The sequence below is a fragment of the Nesoenas mayeri genome (assembly GCF_963082525.1).
Source record: "Nesoenas mayeri genome assembly, chromosome: 1".
Lineage (NCBI taxonomy): Eukaryota > Metazoa > Chordata > Aves > Columbiformes > Columbidae > Nesoenas > Nesoenas mayeri.
In genome coordinates, this window is record NC_137541.1 from 156,355,689 (window position 1) to 156,375,928 (window position 20,240).

Genomic DNA, 20,240 nt, shown 5'->3' on the forward strand with positions numbered 1-20,240 from the left:
ACATTTCCCAGCTTGCAAAGTGAGGACATCCCGCTTTGCCTCATGTCCAGTCTCTATAGAGCTATTGTTGCTCTGTTAGGTTTCTTAACATTATGCCTGTTCTCGCTACATTAGGCCTAGTCTTGCTAGCTTATGCCTAGGGGTTTCTAAAAGATTTTTGTTCCTCTTATCAGTGCCACCTGCTTAATGAAGTGTGAGTCCCCAAACTAAGAGCAAAACAAAGTGATGGTAAAAATTAAGTTACTCACAACACACCTATTAAAGAACAGCAGCAGGCTGCTATTAGAGACACAACGCTCTGTTCCTAAATGCGGCTATCATCATTAAGGAAAAGTAGGAGACATTTATGCAACTCATCTAAGCCTGAAGTACCCTAAAGAACACCACTGAAGTATTCTAAAAAGATCTGACTCCTCAGCTTGCAAAAATTAAGTCTGAAAATAGTTCATCTGGAAAATAGCTACATTTTCAAAACCCGTGGGTTTTATTCAATTGTCAGCCTGTAGACTTTGGGAAGTTAAATATCAGAGGTTAAGTCATGAAAGCTCCACAGGCTTACGTGCAAAGAGATCCTACCTCCAGAATTACTTTGCTAAGCAGAGTTTGCAAATCTGATCCTTTGTTTACCTGCTTTCCTGAAAACCTTCACTAAACATATGGTCACCATTCCCAAGACAAATGAAACGCAAACAACAAAATAGAAAACAATTTTTATTGAATGAACAAAAGTCTAAAAGTTTCCCATTTTTGGTTAACAAAAGCAGCAACCTACAAAACCCCCACATTCCATGACAAATCTTTTAATGTCAAAAAATTAATAGTTGAGCAAGTATGAATGAACATCTGTATGCATAAAGCTACAACTGTTGAGATGTGTTTGGGCAAACAACTGAATGAATTTCAAACTGGGGGAGGAGGGTGAAAATAAGAAAGAAACTGCAGATGGACACCTGAAAAAGCTTTAATTGTTTGCTGGCTGAGAGGTATATCATTAGGGCTGCCAGCAGTTTTCGGCACTTGCATCCCTCTTCATACACAATTAAAAGAGCAGGAAAAAAATGACAACAGGTTTTAAGACCAAACAAGGAAAAGAACTGCCAACAGAACACAGTGTTCGGCTAGCTCATTTGGCTAATGGTAAACGCAGCTTTTTAATACCAAATTTCACAAGCTTGTGTTAAGCGAGCCTCTGCTCTCAAGAGGCTCCAGGATAAGAATTCAGCCACTGTACCCACAGAACAAAAGCAAGAAAGAAGGTCTGTCCTCAGACTTTCCCTGCTACAGGCAATTCCTCTCAGTCTAAAACAATCATCTAGCTACCGGAAAAGTAACTGAGATCTACTTGACAAAATATGATTATCTGATAGAAGTCTACTGGGAACTAAACGGAGAATGTACATTCACTTCAGAAATCTGATGAGGTTTTCTAACCTATGTGATTTTTAAATTTTCACTGGATATGGGCAGCCTTAATAAAATGGAGTGTTAAAAAGGAAGGCAATGTTTTCTTTATCCTTACATCATTTGAAGAATAACCCTTTTTATAAAGTCATGTAATAAATTTTCATGCTTTTGAATACCAAGTATTTTCAATGAAGTCTGTTTATTACTTTGACTAATTTCAATCTGCTCTTTTGTTTTCATGGATAAAGACACAGTACAATTATTTCAGAAAAAATGATTGATTTTTCTGTCATACTTTTGATTGCAAAACTACAATAATCTGTGCTTTTCTGTGAATTTATACAGATCTCATCCATTGCAACCGTATCATCAGTTGTATTTAACAATTATGAAGCTGCATCTTATACCATAATTTCTATTCATATGCATTCTAGGACTAATAATCCCTAATATGTCGTGATTAAAACTAACTTTAATATATCAGCTCCATTCTCTAAAGTTAATTTTAATCATTCCCATCATAATCATTATAACTCTGATACCCACTGTTCCTCCTCTCACGAAGATTAGATTTCTTCCACGTTGATTCTTGATGAAAGCCTGCACTGAAAGATCGTCCCAGTCGTCCATGTTGTTTCTTAGAGATATTGTCTTCACTCTCAGATTTGGAAATTCCATGTCCTTGTGTTTGGGATTGTTTATCCTGTCTAACATTTCCAAGTGGAAAATTCCAAGGACCAAATCTTTGCCAGTTAAGTCTCTGAAAGGCAATGATGCAATGAAGATTTCCTCCAACCTAATCAAAGTAAAAAGGTTCTTTGTTAAATGCACACAGACGCATTTCTACCATACATCAATATTTGAAATTAACATCTCGGCAGGTAAAAGAACTTGTTAAAAAAAAAAAAAAACAAACAAAAAAAAACAAAACCAAAACAATACACCAGCAAACAAAAAACCCTCCACAAAACCATATCAACAAACTAACAACTCTGCTCAATACATTTTGATTGTTTCCCAGGTTCAATTATTGCCTTCCTTCTAATCTTTTAAAGTTATCCTTTTAATCTTTCATGGCTTGTGGAACTTTTCTGTCAGTCTTTTTTATTCTCCTGCCACTTTCACTCAAGTTATCTCTTCTGGCACCTTCTCAGCTTGCTGATGCTCTTTCATAGGTCTCCACATTTCAAATATTCTCTCTTCAGCCTATTATTTCTCATAGAACTTCAATCTGCAAATCAAAAATCCATCCCCCAACCACAAGATATAGCCCTATCTATAGGAAAGAAAGCTATGTGAACTGACAGTAAGTCCATGCAACAGAGACACAGGCATTCTTTTAAATTTGATCCTACTTGACTGTACTTTCCTGCTTACATGTAGCTAGAAGGCCACGCACCAAAAGGATCTGTAATTTCTACAGTACTTCTATACTTGGTACAGCTACATTTTAAGCCAACAAGATTAAATACTGTGACCAAACATATTGTATACACAGATACCCTGGTTCATCCTAGTATACGCCAGGCTACGGCTGTATTTTATCCTGTCCTGCAAGCAAATATAAATGACTGATATGTAAGTACCCCCTTATTTGACTTTTGTCTTCAACAGTAGCTCATAACGAATTTCTTTTAGTGATCTTAAACTGCTGAAATATGAATAAGTTTGCCAAAAGTCTACAGTGAATTTCCTCTCATCTTAGTAAGTTTACCTTACCTTCTTTGTCTTCCGATGCTGCAATCCTCTCTCTAGGTGTCGAATGTCTAGATATTCTGGATTTTGGGTGTTTAGGTCAGTGACAATATCTGCCCACCTATGGAATAAGATTATTACTACTCAGCTGATATTTATTAAACCTCAGCACCACTAAGACTCACATACATACACATGCAAATACAGATTTGCAGCTTTAAATACTCTTAGCAGTGATTTAAAGATAAACGAAAGCGTAAAGATATAAACCCCTCGGTATTAGATACATCCAGATAGATATAAAAGCATCATTTTTAATCGAAGCATTCACAGTGATTATTCACCTTCTCAGGAAACAGTTTCCAAAGTAAGAGCACCACGAGTCATTAGTTGCATTGCTTACCCATACCAATTCATCCATTTGTGAAAGGAAGAGCCAAAGTGTGGTTTAAGCAAGGAGAAAAATTATTTTTTACTTTATTTAATCCTCTCTTACCCTTTTATATTATTTTGTTTGAACCCTTGTCTGTTTTTCTCACCCAGTATATCCAGTTTTATCAGACAGGTCTCACCATAACTCACTCCTCCATTCTGTTTAATTCCCTTCTGTAATAAACTACCAATTCAGTCATTCCCCATTCACTCACCTCTTCGGAGTTTCATAGCTCCTTCTAGCCCCAGTGAAACCAATATCCCCATACTCCAGACCTCTTTAAGCCTACATATTGCCTTTTCAGTTCTTTTAATGTTTAATTACTTGCTTCTCTCTAACACCGCTCTCTAAGTTCAGAAAATCCATTTCTAGCCCAACTTTTTCCCTCCTACCTTAAGCACAAAACTTTGTGATACCTCCCATTGGGACTGTAACAGGAAAAATAATGTCTCTACAATCAAAAATAGTATTACAAAGGTTTGGATTCTACATCCAGAGATCTCTTCCTGTGCCATTTGTAGCCCATATACCACAGAACAAAACTCTGTCAGTGGGATGTATAGTATGCCATTTCTCAGCACAGCAACCGCATGCATAATGTGATTTTTATTTTGTTGCATTTAATCTCATTAGCCAAAAATATCCAGCTATTTACAGTTATTGACATAGTCACACCACTGACAAAACAAACAAACAAAATACTTTTGAGTTTAACGTACTGGGATAGATCTGACTGGCTATGAAACTGTCAGATAAGCACTTTCAAACAACTTTTCAAAATAATTAGAAAGTAGAGAAGAACAAAGAAGTTGTGTGATTCTCCCCCCCCCCCTTTTCCTAATATATCAAGAAAAAAATCACTCTATAATAAACTCAGGTGGTAGCAGAGAATCTATTTGCTAAAACTTATGTTTTGGTCATGGAATTAGTTTATCAAGAAATGCTGTTCTTTTGTACTGTTGCATCATTTAGGAAATTAATATTAAGCATTATGAACTAGCATGTAAAGTAAAGCTCAGAAAACTATTTCATTAATTTATCATAGCAAATATAACTCATAAATGAAATTTCTACATAGTGCCCTGTAGCCCTCCTAGTCTGTAGGTCTAATTTGCACACCAACTTTATACCATAGAATCACAGAATCATTTAAGTTGGAAAAGAACTTTAAGGTAATTGAGTCCAACTGCTACCTAACACTGCCAAGTCCACCACTAAACCATGTCCCTGAGAACCTCATCTATATGTCTTTTAAACATCTTCAAGGATGGTGACTCAACCACTTCCCTGGGCAGTCTGTTCCAATGCCTGACAACCCTTCTAGTGAAGAATTTTTTTTCCTAATATCCTATCTGAACCTTCCCTGGCACAACTTGAAAGCATTTTGTCTTGTCCTATCACTTGCAACTTGGGAGAAGAGACCAATACCATGCTACAGCCTCCTTTCAAGTAGTTGTAGACAGCGATAAGGTCTCCCCTCAGCCTCCTTTTCTCCAGGCCCAGTTCCCTCAGCTGCTCCTCATCAGACTTGTGCTACAGACCCCTCACCAACTTCATTGCCATTCTTTGAACTCTCTCCAGCATCTCAAAGTCTTTCCTACAGTGAGGGACCCAAAACTGAACACAGGATTCAAGGTGGGGCCTCACCAGTGCTGAGTACAGGGGGAATGATCTGTTCCCTGGGTACTGCTGGTCACACAATTCCTTTTACAAGCTGGGATGCTGTTGGCCTTCTTGACCACCTGGGCACACTGCTGGCTCATGTTCAGCTTGCTGTCAATCAACACCCCCAGGTCCTTTTCTGCTGGGCAGCTTTCCAGCCACTCTTCCCCAAGCCTGTAGCACTGCCTGGGGTTGTTGTGACCCAAGTGCAGGACCCAGCACTTGGCCTTGTTGAACCTCATACAACTGGCCTCAGCCCAACTATCCAGCCAGTCCAGATCCCTCTGTATGGCCTTCCTACCCTCCAGCAGATCAACACTCTTGCCCAACTTGGTGTTGTCTGCAGTCTTACTGAGGGTGCACTCAATCCCCTCATGCAGATCACTGATACAGAGATTAAACAGAACTGGCCCAAATTCTGAACCCTGGGGAACACCACTCATGAATGGCTGCCAACTGGATTTGATTCCGTTCACCACAACTCTTTGGGCGCAGCCATCCAGCCACTTTTTTACCCATCTAAGATTACACCTATCCAAGCCCAGCATATATTAGTATACTCATTCAAAAGAACTAAAAAAGTCACTTGGTGACCCTTAGTAAAGAAATACAAATGGTTTTGAAAGAAAACATACTGTTTTATATCCATACTAAGTAACGTACCGTTTACAGTGTATTGTTGGATGTTTTCTGCTTGGCTCTCCAATTAAGATCCAATATTCTACTTCTTGCTGCAAGACACGACCTCTGTTCAATAGAAGATACAATCCTAGTAAGATTTATTGTGCATACTAAAAAGAAAAAGAGAGATTAACATTCTATTGTTCTTTTTAGGATTTTCTAACATTTAAAATTGTCTCCTCAGCCAAACTAGAAAACAGCTCCTATGCTATAAATAGTGTTTGCAATTGCATACAGGGAAACATTTTGTTTCACAAGGCCTGGAAGCAAGACACAAGCTATTGCTTATTATTTGGGAAAAAAAGATCTTCATGTAAAACAGCGTTACTTGGATGAAAGGCAGTTTACTCTAAGATCCAAATATAAACATAACAATGGAAATAAGAGCCGTGGAAAGCCACACAAATGTGGAACAAACATCTTCTTCCCCATCTGTGATGTCCCACACAGTCACGAAAGAGTCCCTTCCACTATTTTTAAGCTATACCTCAGCTGACCATGGTTACAGACAGCTATAACCTGTATGAAACAACTCCTAAGCATCCATTATCACATATGAAAAACAAAACCCTCAACCAATACTAGTTCAGGTTTGTGAGCAGCTTCCAAGAAATTCAAAGCCTGCAGTAACCTTGTCAGGGAAAATTTGTGACCGCCATCAGGGCAGAGTGATGAGATACAGAGGATTGTTCTATGACTTCCTGTGTATAATTATCCTATGAAAAAGTACTTCAGTTTCAACTGTAACAAAAAATGAGATTTTTCTGGCTAGGGAATTAGACAGCATAAGGTCTTACTGCTTGCCATAATTTGTTTAGTTATAATTCCCTGTAAAATAACAATGTATGCCATCATTGTACAGATGGGAAACCAAGACACAGGATAGATTGACTTACCTAAAGTCACACTGGAAGTCTGTGGTTGAACTGGGAACTGAACCCAGGTCTCCCGAGTCCAAATCCAGCAACCTAAGATCATACAGGAAGTCTGTGGGTGACCTAAGAACTGCCTCCTAAACTTAGCCTAGCAACCTGTCCACCCATTTCTTTTGGAACTTACTATGTTTCTTAGATTCATTTTTTTAAAAAAAGCTTGCCTTTGTAACTAGAATGCAAAAACAGGTAAACAAGAACTGCTGCAGAATTTATTGATAGTGCTTCTGGAACCTAGGCATATTTTTTCCCAGTAATTTATTAAAAGATATGAAGAGAACAGGGTGTTCTTCTGGTCTGGCCTGCAGCCTACAATAAGGCTATAAAAGCTCCTTGAACTCATTACTTCATGTTAGATTGTTAGAAGAGATTTGTTGTTTGGAAGAAAATCTGATACTGACTTAGAAATATAATCACTAGTGACTAAGAATCCATTTCAACCATGGGTAAAGTATTTAAATTGTTGCTCTTGCTCATTACTAAACAATATAAATTCAAACTAGATACAAGGCATGTTAAGTTTCCACACATTGGGCTGTATTATTTATCAAACTGCATTTTTGATCTAGTGAACTTTTTTTTTTCCCCACTTCGCTCTTTCAGTGCAGATTCTTAGTAACTTATGAAGTAAGTAAGCGACGAACCTTTTGGTAAACTTAAGCAGCCTGATGTGTTGGACTTCTTTTTGGGGCATATTTTCCACATCCTTATCACTCACCTGGCATATCAGTCAATGCAATCTTAAAACACCTTCTGTATTCTTTTGTTCATCTACTAAAAGCTTTCATTAACCCTACGGTCAGACTCACACTGGGAACAAATGAGATCTAGATGTTATGCTTTATTCCCTCCAAACAACTACCATTTTGAACTCTAAAATAGAGCTAGAATTCTCCATTGCTTAATGTGACTCTACATCTTCAACACAGCCAAAGGTAGACTGCTTGGAAAGAGAAGTGCAAGACTGAGGCTCACCTTACACCAGTGACGTACCCTTTTCATTGTTTAGCACTCCCTGCTATTGGTATCTGCTAATTTTGTCAGGGATTGTCTTCTTATGCTCAGTGATAATAAAAACAAATACTGACCAACAGTTGAACCTTGAGAAGGTCCAACAGAAACCTCCAACACATATTGTGTTTGCAACTATTAATACTTTGAGAGAGGAAAACCAGTTTAATTTAATATGATTCTGTGAATGAGGTAAACCAAACTACTCTCAGCATATCATATAGCAGCAAGTTAAAGGCCTTACAAAAGCTAAGATACATTGCCTCAAGATTACAAAATTTTTCAAACCACAACATTTTGTGGTTTTATTACAAGACTTTCCCTAAACTCAGTATGAATATCAATGCTATTATCCTCTTTTAAAACCTACATTAAATTGACACCTATATAAACTATTCCATTATTTTATCATGAGTAATGTCACCCTGACAAATCTGAAATTATTCAGGTAACTGTAGTTTTATTCTAAAACAACTGGCACATTAACTTTTCTCCTGATCCTTGAGAAGTGCTGCAGCATTCCAAACATACTGTGGTAGTCCAGAGGTTCTCTCTCCTCCAGCCCGCTGACAATTCTTGGTAACAACTTACTCAGATATCTTTACTTTTTTAAAGTCCTACACTCCAGTAGTTGCAGTTTATCATCATTAGTCAACACTGCAAAAAAGTATATAACTACCATCCTGCAATACCCATACATCCCCTGTTCTCACTGTACACAAACATGGGTTTCTGAAAATGCAGATTTTCCCACATCCACGTCGTAATGGATTAATATAACTGTAGGCCTTTTGCTTATAGTTTCTGAAGAAAAACGCCAACAGACACAGACACACTTCTTTTGTTTCTCCCAAGCTCTCTGGAAACAGACTCCTGCCATAATTAGCTGGCTTTTTTTTTTTTTTTCTTTTTTTTTTTTTCTTAAAAAATACCTGAGATTTCTCAGCCCATTTGGTTTTATTTGTCAGACTAGTTACCTTCACTTGTCCTTCAAGTAAATAACTACCCTCTCTATATATGGCTACAATGTCTTTAAACAATTCCTTCCAACCATTCACAGTTTTCTGTTTACATTCTTTCAATCTAGTCTGCTTAGCTGTGTTTAAGTCCTTTCAAATTACACAGTAGCGTTTTGCTAGTTCAGACATAAATGCTTTTACAACACACACTGAAATGGTATTTAGGGAGAAAAATGGTTATTAACTTCCAGTAAATTTTTCTGTATGTTTCCTTCACTAAAATAAGCATAAACACAGTATCTTACCTATAGGCTTTACTAGCTTTTACTGGGGTTGCTTCAAATCCAATTGGGCAAAAATAATGGTTTTGGCAATGGTAGATGTAGGCCATTGTTTCATCTTTCAGTCCACGTGTTAGCTTTGCAAGTGCCCCTGCAGCTACAAAGAAAGATGAGGTTACAGCCCAGAGTGCTTTGGATCCTGTTTGATAATATAAAATAGTTACACTGTTTTTTTAAAATAAGAGGACATGACCTGATAGGCATGTACAAAATACAGTTTTGATTTCAAACTTCTTAGTATTTAATTTCCTGCCCGGTACAAGAAAATTAACATCTGCCACACAGTCTGTACTAGGGAAATGCAATATAAAGTGTGCATTGTATCTAGATCAAAGACTTATTAAAAGTTATTTGCTCTGGGGGGAAAAAAAACAGTCATCGCTTAACCTAGGAAATACACACTGCAACACAAAGCAGTCCCACTGCCTCAAGTCAAATGTAGCACACATCAATGATACTGCTGAAACCTCTGAAATCTTTCAAACTTATTGATATCGTGAGCTTCTTGGAGCTTCCCATCTCAGGAACACCTCCCACTTTTGGGCATACAGTATTTTGTAATGTGACTGCAGTGCTCAGTTTCAGGAAAAGACTAGAAAAGGCACTGAAACATGACAGAATTCTCAAATGGGATACCAAGAACAACAACAAAGATTTCCCCTTTAACAATCTCCCCCCAAAATTTTCAGCATTATTTTATCCTTTTAAAAACTCTCTAGTTAGAAGATAATTACCCAGACTATACCAAAGGCTAATAAAAGTATATCAAAGTATAATTTTTCTTTAGGTAACACACTTAAAAGTAGACATAAAAATGCAGCTTCATAAACTAATTTAGAATAATCACCTAACTTTTAGAGACAGCTGTTGAAGTCAAGCAGAATTGATGAGTTCACTAACTTCAAAAAATAAATTTTTAAAAGTACAAAATATTTATTAAAGATATTAATATTTTTCATGCTGTACATTCTAAGTTTTTATACAACATAGATTTCTAAAATGCTTAAATAAAAATGTGTTGTTCCTCCAATGTATTACAGCAAACACATCTTCCAGGACACCAACACACAACTGGAAGTGCAGTGTCCTCTTAGATACCTTAAAATTCTAGTTCAGTGATAACAGAATTTACAGCACAGAATATATTTTATCAAAATAAAACTACAAACTTAAGTTTTAGCAAAATAAGAGAAAGAGTAAAACCAGAAAAATCAGGCAACTTGGTGTCATCTCAAACTGGAAATACCACTTGAAGAATTTGTCCAGTCAAATGCTACATATTGCAGGATTTTTCAGTTTATACACTGTAAGGTGAATGCTTTAGGATTAGCTACATACCAGTTTCTCCAGCTGTCTTGTTCTTCCCGTGAGGTTTATACAGAACATATGAGCATCCCTTGATATGGAAGTGATCATTTATTTGTCTAAACCATCTGAAACAATAAGCTTAGAGATTGTAGTAACTCAAGAGTTATTAAATGCAATTCTCTCTCACTTTTCCCCTGCTTGACAGTTTAGGAAAAAAGTCTCACTGTGCTACTAAGTACCTACCACATTGATATATAGATTGTAGAGGACCATCATGCAAACAAAACTTAGCATATCCTAGAGAGACAAATAAATACACAAAGGCTTTTTCTCCACCTTGCTTTTTCAGACCCAACATATATCCATAATAACCAAAGGACTGGATGTGAAAAGGTCCTATTGTGCTCCATCCAGTCACTTCTAATTTTCAGTTACTCAGCTTTTCAAAATACACTGAAATTCTGAAATGCCAAGCTTCAACCACAATTTGTAAGCTACACCAAGGGAATCTTCTAAGACACCAGAAGGCAGGACCCTTCAAGTGAGACTTTCTGCAAATCATGTTGGGCTTCTATCACATGAGCTTCACAATGCCAAGGCATTTACAGGAGTCCCATACTGCAGCACCTCACAGCAGCAGGGAGTGAGGACACGTCTGCAAAGAAGACTTTTCCTCAAATATTCACTTTTGCACATTAGAAGATTCACATTCACTTCTCTGAAGATGATACCTCAATCACAAAGCTACATTGGGTGATGGTGTTGGCTCTCAGCCCTCCTGTTTTCCAGTCTGCCAAGTACTTAAAAATATTTTAACGATGCAGAAACAAACACACACACACAAAAAAAGAACACCACACCACCTATTAAGGGTAACTTTTCTGCAGCACTTAATGCACTCAAAGGGAAAAAGGAAGAAGAATTCAAAGTTTAACTTTTATCTGCATAGACTATTGACATAAAGAGAGAGAACATCTTATCAGTTTAGTCTGTAAGGGCTGCTATACCCTGACATACTCCTAAAGAGATACAAAATCTGGATCCAAGTCTCCTAAGGCAGAGAAGGAAGTTTTTGTAACGCTCTGCAATGATCTAGCCAGTATGCTATCATGGAAGTGCTGTCACATTTTCAAATCCAGCACCCATGTTCTGCGCCAAACCTTACATATTGCCTTCAAAAATACTAAATATATCAAATGCAAATCATGAAACGGGCAAGAACACTGCAAAATTTTGGAATCTCACAGAAGGCAATACACCAAAGCCCTGTCTAGATTCAGCACTCAAGTACAATATGCTCCTGGCCCCATTTAATCCTAAAATTCTTTATGAGTTTAATAAAACAGGAAAATAAGGACAAAGATTTTAGACCCAACTCATCAAGATCAGGAAACAGCAGAGCAGAAGTGAAACAGAATTTGAAAGTCCAAGTCTTCTGTGACCCCAGCCCCATATCTTCTTTTTTTTCCCCCACTCTTCTTCCTGAACAGCTCCATAGCAGCAAAGGTGCAGCACTCACTATGTCATTTTTAATTCTTAAATTAAGTTTTACATAAAGCTACCACTATATCAATCACCTTTTCAGGCTGTTTCAGTGACATTAACAAACATTCAATGTGCATTTTCAAAAACAGGAAAATGAGGGTGAAGAAAAAATTTCCTAACCACAAGAGCGGATTCATTAGACTATTATACAGCCATTACACAAACTGAACCAAAAATCCAACAGAATTTCATGTTCACCAGACCTGTGTAGCAACATTGCACGATACAAAACAGCTAGCACAAAAAACTCTTTGAAAGGTTTCTTTGGACACTGTCAGAATATCCAGGTATGCTTCATTATTCTAAAGCTTAAGAGGACTAACTCATGTCAGCCACCTTTTTAAAAAAAAAAAATAAATGAACTGTTACTATAAAGGTTCTGTCTCTTAGCTTTATGTTATTTTTGCATACATTAACAATCAAGCTACATCAAAAGCACCAGACATACCTCATTAAAGTTGTATTTCCAGTGAAGGGACCAAACCTAATCTCCTCAAATGGGGGCTGAAAACCCAGTATATGCAAAGCTTCTTCTTGAGTAATAGGTGGTAAACTAAAACAAAAACAAACAAAACAAAAAAAACAAAAAGAAGTTGTTTTATGAAGTGATTAGCAACATATTTTGGACTCTCTAGAGGCAAAGTGGTCTGTGTGTGACTTACCTTCCAGCTCCCAGTGTACTATATAAGAAGTTCCAGCAAGACACTAAGGATGAAATTCCACAGGAAGTCTTGTATTGAGGTCGGCTAACACAATACCTAAACCAAACAAGAACCCAAACACATTAGAAAGAATTCTTGATTTAATAAGAGGAGCAACCTGAACTACTTTTCTGTGTGTCATGCCATTGAAGTGCCATGTTATATTAAACGTTTTTACTTTGCCGGTATTAAAAAAAAACGAAAGAAAGAGTAGTACATTCTTAACAACAACAACAAAAAAGAGCAAATATGTTAACAATTTCTTTAAGTTTGTTAGATACCACCACCCTATTTCATATAAATCAGTCAAATTTCTAACAGCCCCATGGGAGTTCTGTACAAAAGATCCTGTAGGAAAAAAATGGTTCTGTACTAACATAACGTACAGTTTGATCCACTCTCTTCTAACACATAAACTTGTAGTAAGTTGCATCTCTATCAGTTTACTAATGAATGTCATTCCAGGTTGCAGATTCTCTAAGCTAACTAACTTTCTGATGTCACAGATATACAGTAAGAACCAGACCGATTCATTAAACTAAGTTAATTTAGTGAACTATATTCATTTGATATATTTTGTATAGAACTGACAGATTCTGATCAAGTATTTCCTTGTCAAAAGAAAAATTAGGAGTAACACATATCAGTACCATGTTTAAGGTTACTTTTTGCTTGACCATGCTAATGAACTTGGGGTTTTTTAGCAATGAATCCCCATTACTAAAAGAGAAAAAAATGTTTAAAAAGAAAAATGTTTACCATTTAAAAAAATGGGAGGAGATCTCTCATTCTTCTCATAGAAAGTATGAGATTTAGTTTACGTGTTTAACATATCCCCATTTCTAATTGAAAGAAAAGCATTAAGACATTACTAAGAAGTTTGAAATCAGATAACCAGCAAGAGTGATTACCAACAAACTGCATGGTGATTATCTTAAATAAAGTTCATAAATAGTACCATCTCCGAAGGTCCAACACTTTCCTCTCCTTTACATCTTCAAGAGCAGAACGCTGAGAACACTCTCTGTATTGTTTGCTTTTTTTGTCTAGGGATTTTTTCTTTGTCACTTGCTTCTTCATGTTGCCTGCAAAACAGATTTCAGAAACAAATGAATATCTAGTTTACCTTTTGTATCTATCTTCTTAAATATTTTTACTTACAGCATGAACCTCAATAGAGACGCTGGTTGTGTCAGTATGTCCAAACTTGGACTAAACATTAATTGAATGAAAAATTTCAGATGCATAGTCAAGATTGTCAACAGGTTTATTAGGCTGCCATTAGCTCTGTAAACAACATCTTGTTTTTCTGAATAGAATTAATGGTGACCTGCCCAACTGTTCAGATAGAGCAGTAAATCTCATTATTCTAATGCGTTAAATCATCCATCCCAAAAATAGACTCTCAGGCCTCATGGACTTCCCATCTCCTAACATTAAATGCACAAGGAGATATAATGAATCACTTGTTTTTCACAGCCAAGTCCTGTAACCAGATACACTTCCTGATGAAAACTTAAATGCAAATCCAGTGAGAATAATATACTCGTGAGGTCTTTTCCTTTTTGTAAGGCACTGAGATGGTGGAAAATTAAAAGAGTTGGGCCACATGCTAAAGCAGGAATATTTCTGTTCCATTTTAAAGACATCATATCCAAATGAAATATACCACATATATTTTAGCAAAATTTATCATCCTGTAAAATATTATCATTTATTTCTTACTTTTAAAGACACTACATGTACACATCAAAAGGCAATGGCAATTTACTAACCGTATTTAAGTTCTGCTAAACTGGTTTCAGGCTAGTAGACAAAACAGGAACTTGACTAGCTAGGCAACCCATTAAGGAAAACAGCTACAGCCAGCGGTAGATAAGAAAAGGGATTACGGGGAAAAGAAAAAACAAAACAAAACAAAACACACCAAAAAAGCCCACCACACAAAACAAAAATGCATATGAAAGTGCCTGATTCACAGTTGCAATTTGTGACCAGGCGGAGAAAAAAACATAGGAAAGAGCAAAGAAGCCAGTTTTGAAGAAATGGGCTCCCTAGCACTGTATACATATATCAAATCAAAATACATATGTTTTCACTACAGAAAACAACTGTTTTCCTAAATAACTATAATTATTTCATTTACATGTCATAAGTAAACCATGTCTTTAATTTCAAAATACATATCAGAAGTACTTGAAACATCTGTGCAAGTGACAAACCTGTACTTGACATGTGATAGTAATCACTGCACAACGTGCCACACTCTATGAAAGAAAAAACACCCCAAAAACCCAAGGAAAAAAAAGGAAAACAAACTCAAACCAAAAGCCACCACAAGCGATACCCCCAAAAAAACCCCATAGACAGTTAAGCAAAGGCCAGCCTTGGTTTAGAGCCACTTCCCCAGAAGCTACACTTGGCTTCTACTACTCCTACCTCAACCTCTCCTTTCCTGACAAGCAAATTGTTTGAAATGACATACAGGCTCTTCTATAGCAATTCCTCAAGACATACCTGTGCTGACCAGCCCCCTCCACAATGAAGCTGTAAACACAACGCCTTTTCGTATCACAACATAAAATCTTCACCACCTCACCTGCTTTGTTCTTCAGATTTGTGGTCACGCCATTGAACTCTGATTTGTCGATTTCCCACGCCAAGGGAAGCTTCCCAAGATCGCCAGGCAAGCTTTCCAAGTCAGCATCTTCCCTGTAGATTATTTCTGAAGCACCGGTTTGAATGCCGAGTAAGCCAGGTGTGTTATTTCCAGCATTTAAGGCAGCACTGCCTGACAGACAGGCACTAACTGAAGCACTTGGGCTTTTACAAATAGATGGTACTCTGTTTAAAAAAGCATAGTCTGAGCAGATGGTATAAAACTTCTCTCGTGTATGAGTCACAGGACATCCCCATGGATAACGACCATCTCCCCTGGACACCAAGGATGCAGTGGAGGCATCTGACGTGCAATATGGCTTCAAGGGATCATGAAGAGAAGCTTCTGGGGATGCTTTCCCAGGTTTGTTTTCAGTGTTCCCATTATTTCCAGAACCATTCTCCTTTTCATCTTCTGAAATGGTAGGCATTGAATGATACTGAAAAGAGTATGGTACAGCTAAGAATATTTTTTTTCTTTATGTTTTAATTACAACAGAGTTTGCATCATTGCCTCCATTGCCTCTGCAAGCTATTGGTAATGTACCTGAAAGAAAATGACAAGTTAATACAGGTGTCTCAATCAATATAAAATATACACAAAGCTTATCTATGAACTCGTATACAATAAAAGCTGAAATATCTTTACAGATACATCACAACACACACCGTGTCTTTATAGAATTCTAGACACGCTTAAGAGGTGTGAGGTGCCCACAGCATACACCATAGTGATACCACATAGTGGTAGCGACAGTGAATACAACATGAGTGACTACACTTGTGAAGCAATACAGGAGTAAAAAGAAAAACAAAACTAAATCAAAAACTTCCCTACATTTACATAGCTGTGGTTGACTACTTTTATTTCCTTACAGCCACAACACTTTGCATATGTGGAGCACAAACTAATCCATGCAAATTAATAAATCAGAGAGACAGCAACCTAAAATCACTTCATTCTGAAGAATCCTGCATGTTTGCTGAAAGTGAAGTTCAAGCTTACAGAAAATTACAGTAACTATTACCTCTGTTGACTGTAAACTGACACCACTACCCTCAATCTGTTCCACTCCTGTCCTCATATGGCTGTTAAGCGCTCCCTTTTATTTTTATGCGCCTCCAATTCTTCAAGATGTGAGAAAGCAAAGCATCAGATTTTGTTTATAGTTGCTAAGAATTACCAAAAACAAACTTAAAAGGCTGGCTTGCTTTCAGTGATTTTTTTTAAAAAAAAAAAAAAAAGCAAATTGACAGTACTCATTATCCATCATCTCAGCAGCTTGCACGTCTGCGGTGTGAAGACACACACAGCAGATGGGAAACCTGGCACGCCGGAGGCAGGAGTTTCACTGAGGAGCAGAATCCTGCGACACTGACTTCTGGTCACGGAACACGAACCAACGGCGCGTGTCTCTGCCAGAGCGCGTCTTGCGACCAAACATAAGCAGGACTCTATTTGAAAGGTTACAAGGCAATACCAAAACACACGCACGTACTCCGCAGCTGCTGGCAATGAACGCAGCCCAACAGCGCCCAGCCCCGGCACAACCTCCTCTCCTCATCTCCGTGGGGATTCACCCACCAGGGAACCCGCGCAGCTGCCCGCAGGGTGCGGGACACCCGGGCCCAGCACCGGGGAGGGGCAGGAGGGCTGTGGCGCCGCCAATCGAGACCTCGGCGCGGCTCCGTGGGCCCGCCCCCCGCGCCGCCGACAGCCGCTTCCAGAGTGAACAGCCTCGGGTTGCAGGAAAGGCCCGCGGCTCGGCGGGAGGGCAGACCTGTTCTCTCCCACAGCGCCTGCGAAGGCCGGCGGTGCGGGGCCACCCGGCAGTGGGGGCAGAGGGAAATGGCGGCGGCTCGGCCCGCGCTCCCGGCCCGTTACCTGCGCGGCGCCCGCCTGCGTCGCCTCCCCCGGCCGCGGCGGAGCAGGGACGCCAGCGCGCCGGAAGCAGACACGGCGCGCGGGGGGAGGGTGCCGCGCCGTGGGCTCACCTGCGCCCCCACCGCCCCCCGCTTCCTCAGCGCCGCCGGCCAGCACCAACTCTCGCAGCCGGCAGGGGGGGAGACGCGGGGCGGCCTGGCGGCGGCGACCGTGCTCCCGCTGTGGCCTCTCACGGTGTGTGAGAGCAGCCGCCTGCGCGTCTGCCGGCGGTGCAAGCGACTACACCTTGGCGCTGTGAGAGACGCATATTTAACCTTGTGTTGTACCCCCCCCCCCGTCTTCGCCCTCATGGTCTCCTCCGCCTCTGGTCCACAGATCTCGGGGATGGCGATGGGGGTCGGCCCGCGGGGGCAGCCGTGCGAACCCCGGCTGGCGGCTGCGCTCCCCCCCGGACTGACCGGGGTTGGGAAGCGCTGTCGCCTGCCCGCCGAGGTGAGGCTCCGGGTGCTGCACGGGGATTCGGGAAAGGCGGGAGGCAGATGGGAGAGCGAGGGGAGGCACTGCCTGAGCGGGAGGAGCGGGACGCGCAGCGTTACCTGATGGGGACAGGGAGCTCCAGGTGCAGAACGTGAAGCTGCGATGACTAATGGGTACGTGACCGCAGAAAATCCTGATATAAGTTACCCATCGCCGGCGGTCATCCCTGGCAGTGAAGCTGCCCAGCTCCGGAACAGGCGACAGCTGAGACTGCGGCCCCGGCAGCCGCGGGGTCACCCCCGCCCTCACCGCAGCCTTCTGGAATGCGGGCGCTCCCGCGTACCGGGGCCCGCGGTCGGTGCTTCCCTGCCGTCGGGCTGCGGGTGCTGGAGCTCTGCCGCACGGCCCAGCGCAGGACCCAGACGGGTGGGGAGGTCAGAGGCCGCTCTTCTCTGGTGCCCTGAGACTCCCGGCCCTGCTACCCCGAGCTCCGTTAGGTTAAATAGGCTCGGTTTGGGTCACGGCAAGTCTTGGCTCAGTTTTGGTATCCCCCCCTGACGCGGTCAAATCTTCGCATTCAAGGTGGGGAAGATGTAGGAGCATAAATGTGAGTGTTGGATTCCTCCTGGGGACCAGGGGACAGACGTCCAGACCTTTTATTTGCACCAGGTTTCTTTTGGTTTCCCTGATGGTAGTGAGAATACATGTAACAAAACGCTTATGGAAAACTGTATAAAGGAACAAAAGATTATTTCAGGTAACAGTGTGTGGAACTGCTGCCAATGTTTCCCATCTCATCTGCACTGCAGTCATCATATTTTCAACATGAACAAACACAGTGACACTGGAGACATAAGCGGAGCATTTTCAGTACTGCCATAAGTATTTAAAAATTATTTATTTTTAAATATTCAGATTTGTAATATTAAATTATTGTTTTTAATAACGAAGTAGTTATAAAAATTTAAATGAAAACTGAAGCAGAGAAAGATCAAAAAGTTATATGGTGTCCTTCTGGCAGAAGATTAGATGCTAGTGATTACAGCATGATGCCCTCAGCCCACAGAGCCCCTGCTCCCAGCAGTAGTTTCTGTGAGAGGTGCTGCAAGTAATTGAAAAAGTAATAAAATCCTTCCTCAGATATTAAGACTTATTTGATAGTTTTCAGTAGTTAGGCAGAGGACAGTCCTCTCACACTTGGCACAGCCAAGTTTGCCATCCCCCCTGGACACAAGTAAGACCAGACCTAGATCAGATTCAGAATTGGTTGTGGCTTCATCCTGAGGCAACCTGCCTCTCGTCATGCAGAGCGTCCCTCATGCCTTTGCCAGCTGGAAGCCTGTTGAGCCTTCATTGGCCAACAGCCTTTGAAGTAATCAAACAATTCTGCCTCCAAAGCATTTTTCTCTGAGCCAAATTATAGACATTAGGATAGCAGCAACACTTGCTTTGCCAGCCAGGACTAAAATTAGGTTGTATGATTTATTACAACTTGTTTGGGTGCTAACAAATAGTGCCAGATCTCCACATGGATTCCCCGAGCTGCACTTATGTGAGGGAGAAAAGCTGGAGGAGAGAATGGCAGGGGGGCATAAGTGTGTCACCTTTACCGTTATCTCTGCTGTGCCTTTTTTTAACGTGATGATGCTGCCCTGCTAGAAAGAGGAATGATGTTCTGTGAATTCTGTAGGTGTAAAATTTATTTTTAAATAAAAGCATCTTTAAAGTTATTTTCTACTAAAAGTGACTGCCTTGTATCATGCAGCAAAATGTAAGCTGATGAGTGCATTTCGACCTGTGAAACACATCAAGAGAGTTAAGATGGGGAAGGGAGAGGAGCTCAGGGGCCATGGACATAAATTAGGGCTTGCATGAATTTTTAGACTGGAAATTGCAAGTCTTCTAACAGCTGAATGTCCTGAAAAGTCATGTAAAAGGGAACAGCAGAAGAGAAGAAAATGTGCCTTTAGAAGCTGGAGCTTGATAACTTTTTAAGACATTTTGTAATGAGGTTGGTGGCTGGAAAAGACTATGTTCATTAGCCCTGGGACACCTCCCTGGGGAGCCTGTTCCAGTGCTCCACCACCCTCTGGGGGAAGAACCTTTTCCTAATGTCCAACCTAAAACTCCCCGGCACATCTTCCTGCCATTCCCTTTGGTTCTGTCATTGGTCACTAAAGAGAAGAATTTGGTGCTTGTCCCCCCACCTCCCCTTGTGAGGAAGCTGTAGAGTGTGATTAGGTCTCCTCTTAGTCTCCTGCAGGCTGAACAAACCAAATTACTTTAGCCAGTCCTCATAAAGCTTCCCCTCCAAAACTTTCACCAATTTCATGGCCTCTCTTCTGGACACTCTCCAGTAGCTTTATATCTTTTTTATCCTGTGGTGCCTGGAACTGCACACAATGCTCCAGCTGAGGCCGCACCAGTGCAGAGCGGGACAATCACCTCCCTTGCCCGGCCGGCAATGCTGTGCTTGATGCACCCCAGGACACTGGCGGCCCTCTTGGCTGCCAGGGCACACTGCTGCCTCATGGCAGCACTCAAGTTC

At 40.3% G+C, this 20,240-nt stretch overlaps 1 protein-coding gene across 1 annotated transcript; it reads right to left on the reverse strand.

Annotated features, from left to right (window-relative positions):
* Positions 1-1,364: 1,364 nt before the first annotated feature.
* BIVM (basic, immunoglobulin-like variable motif containing) lies at positions 1,365-15,761 on the reverse strand (the record flags this gene model as incomplete). Its single annotated transcript, XM_080347936.1, has 9 exons — positions 1,365-2,200; positions 3,124-3,220; positions 5,858-5,941; positions 9,083-9,215; positions 10,457-10,551; positions 12,420-12,524; positions 12,634-12,729; positions 13,631-13,757; positions 15,272-15,761. The coding sequence occupies 9 exons, from the start codon at positions 15,759-15,761 to the stop codon at positions 1,910-1,912; spliced, it is 1,518 nt and encodes a 505-aa protein (XP_080204062.1). The 3' UTR covers positions 1,365-1,909.
* Positions 15,762-20,240: the final 4,479 nt, after the last annotated feature.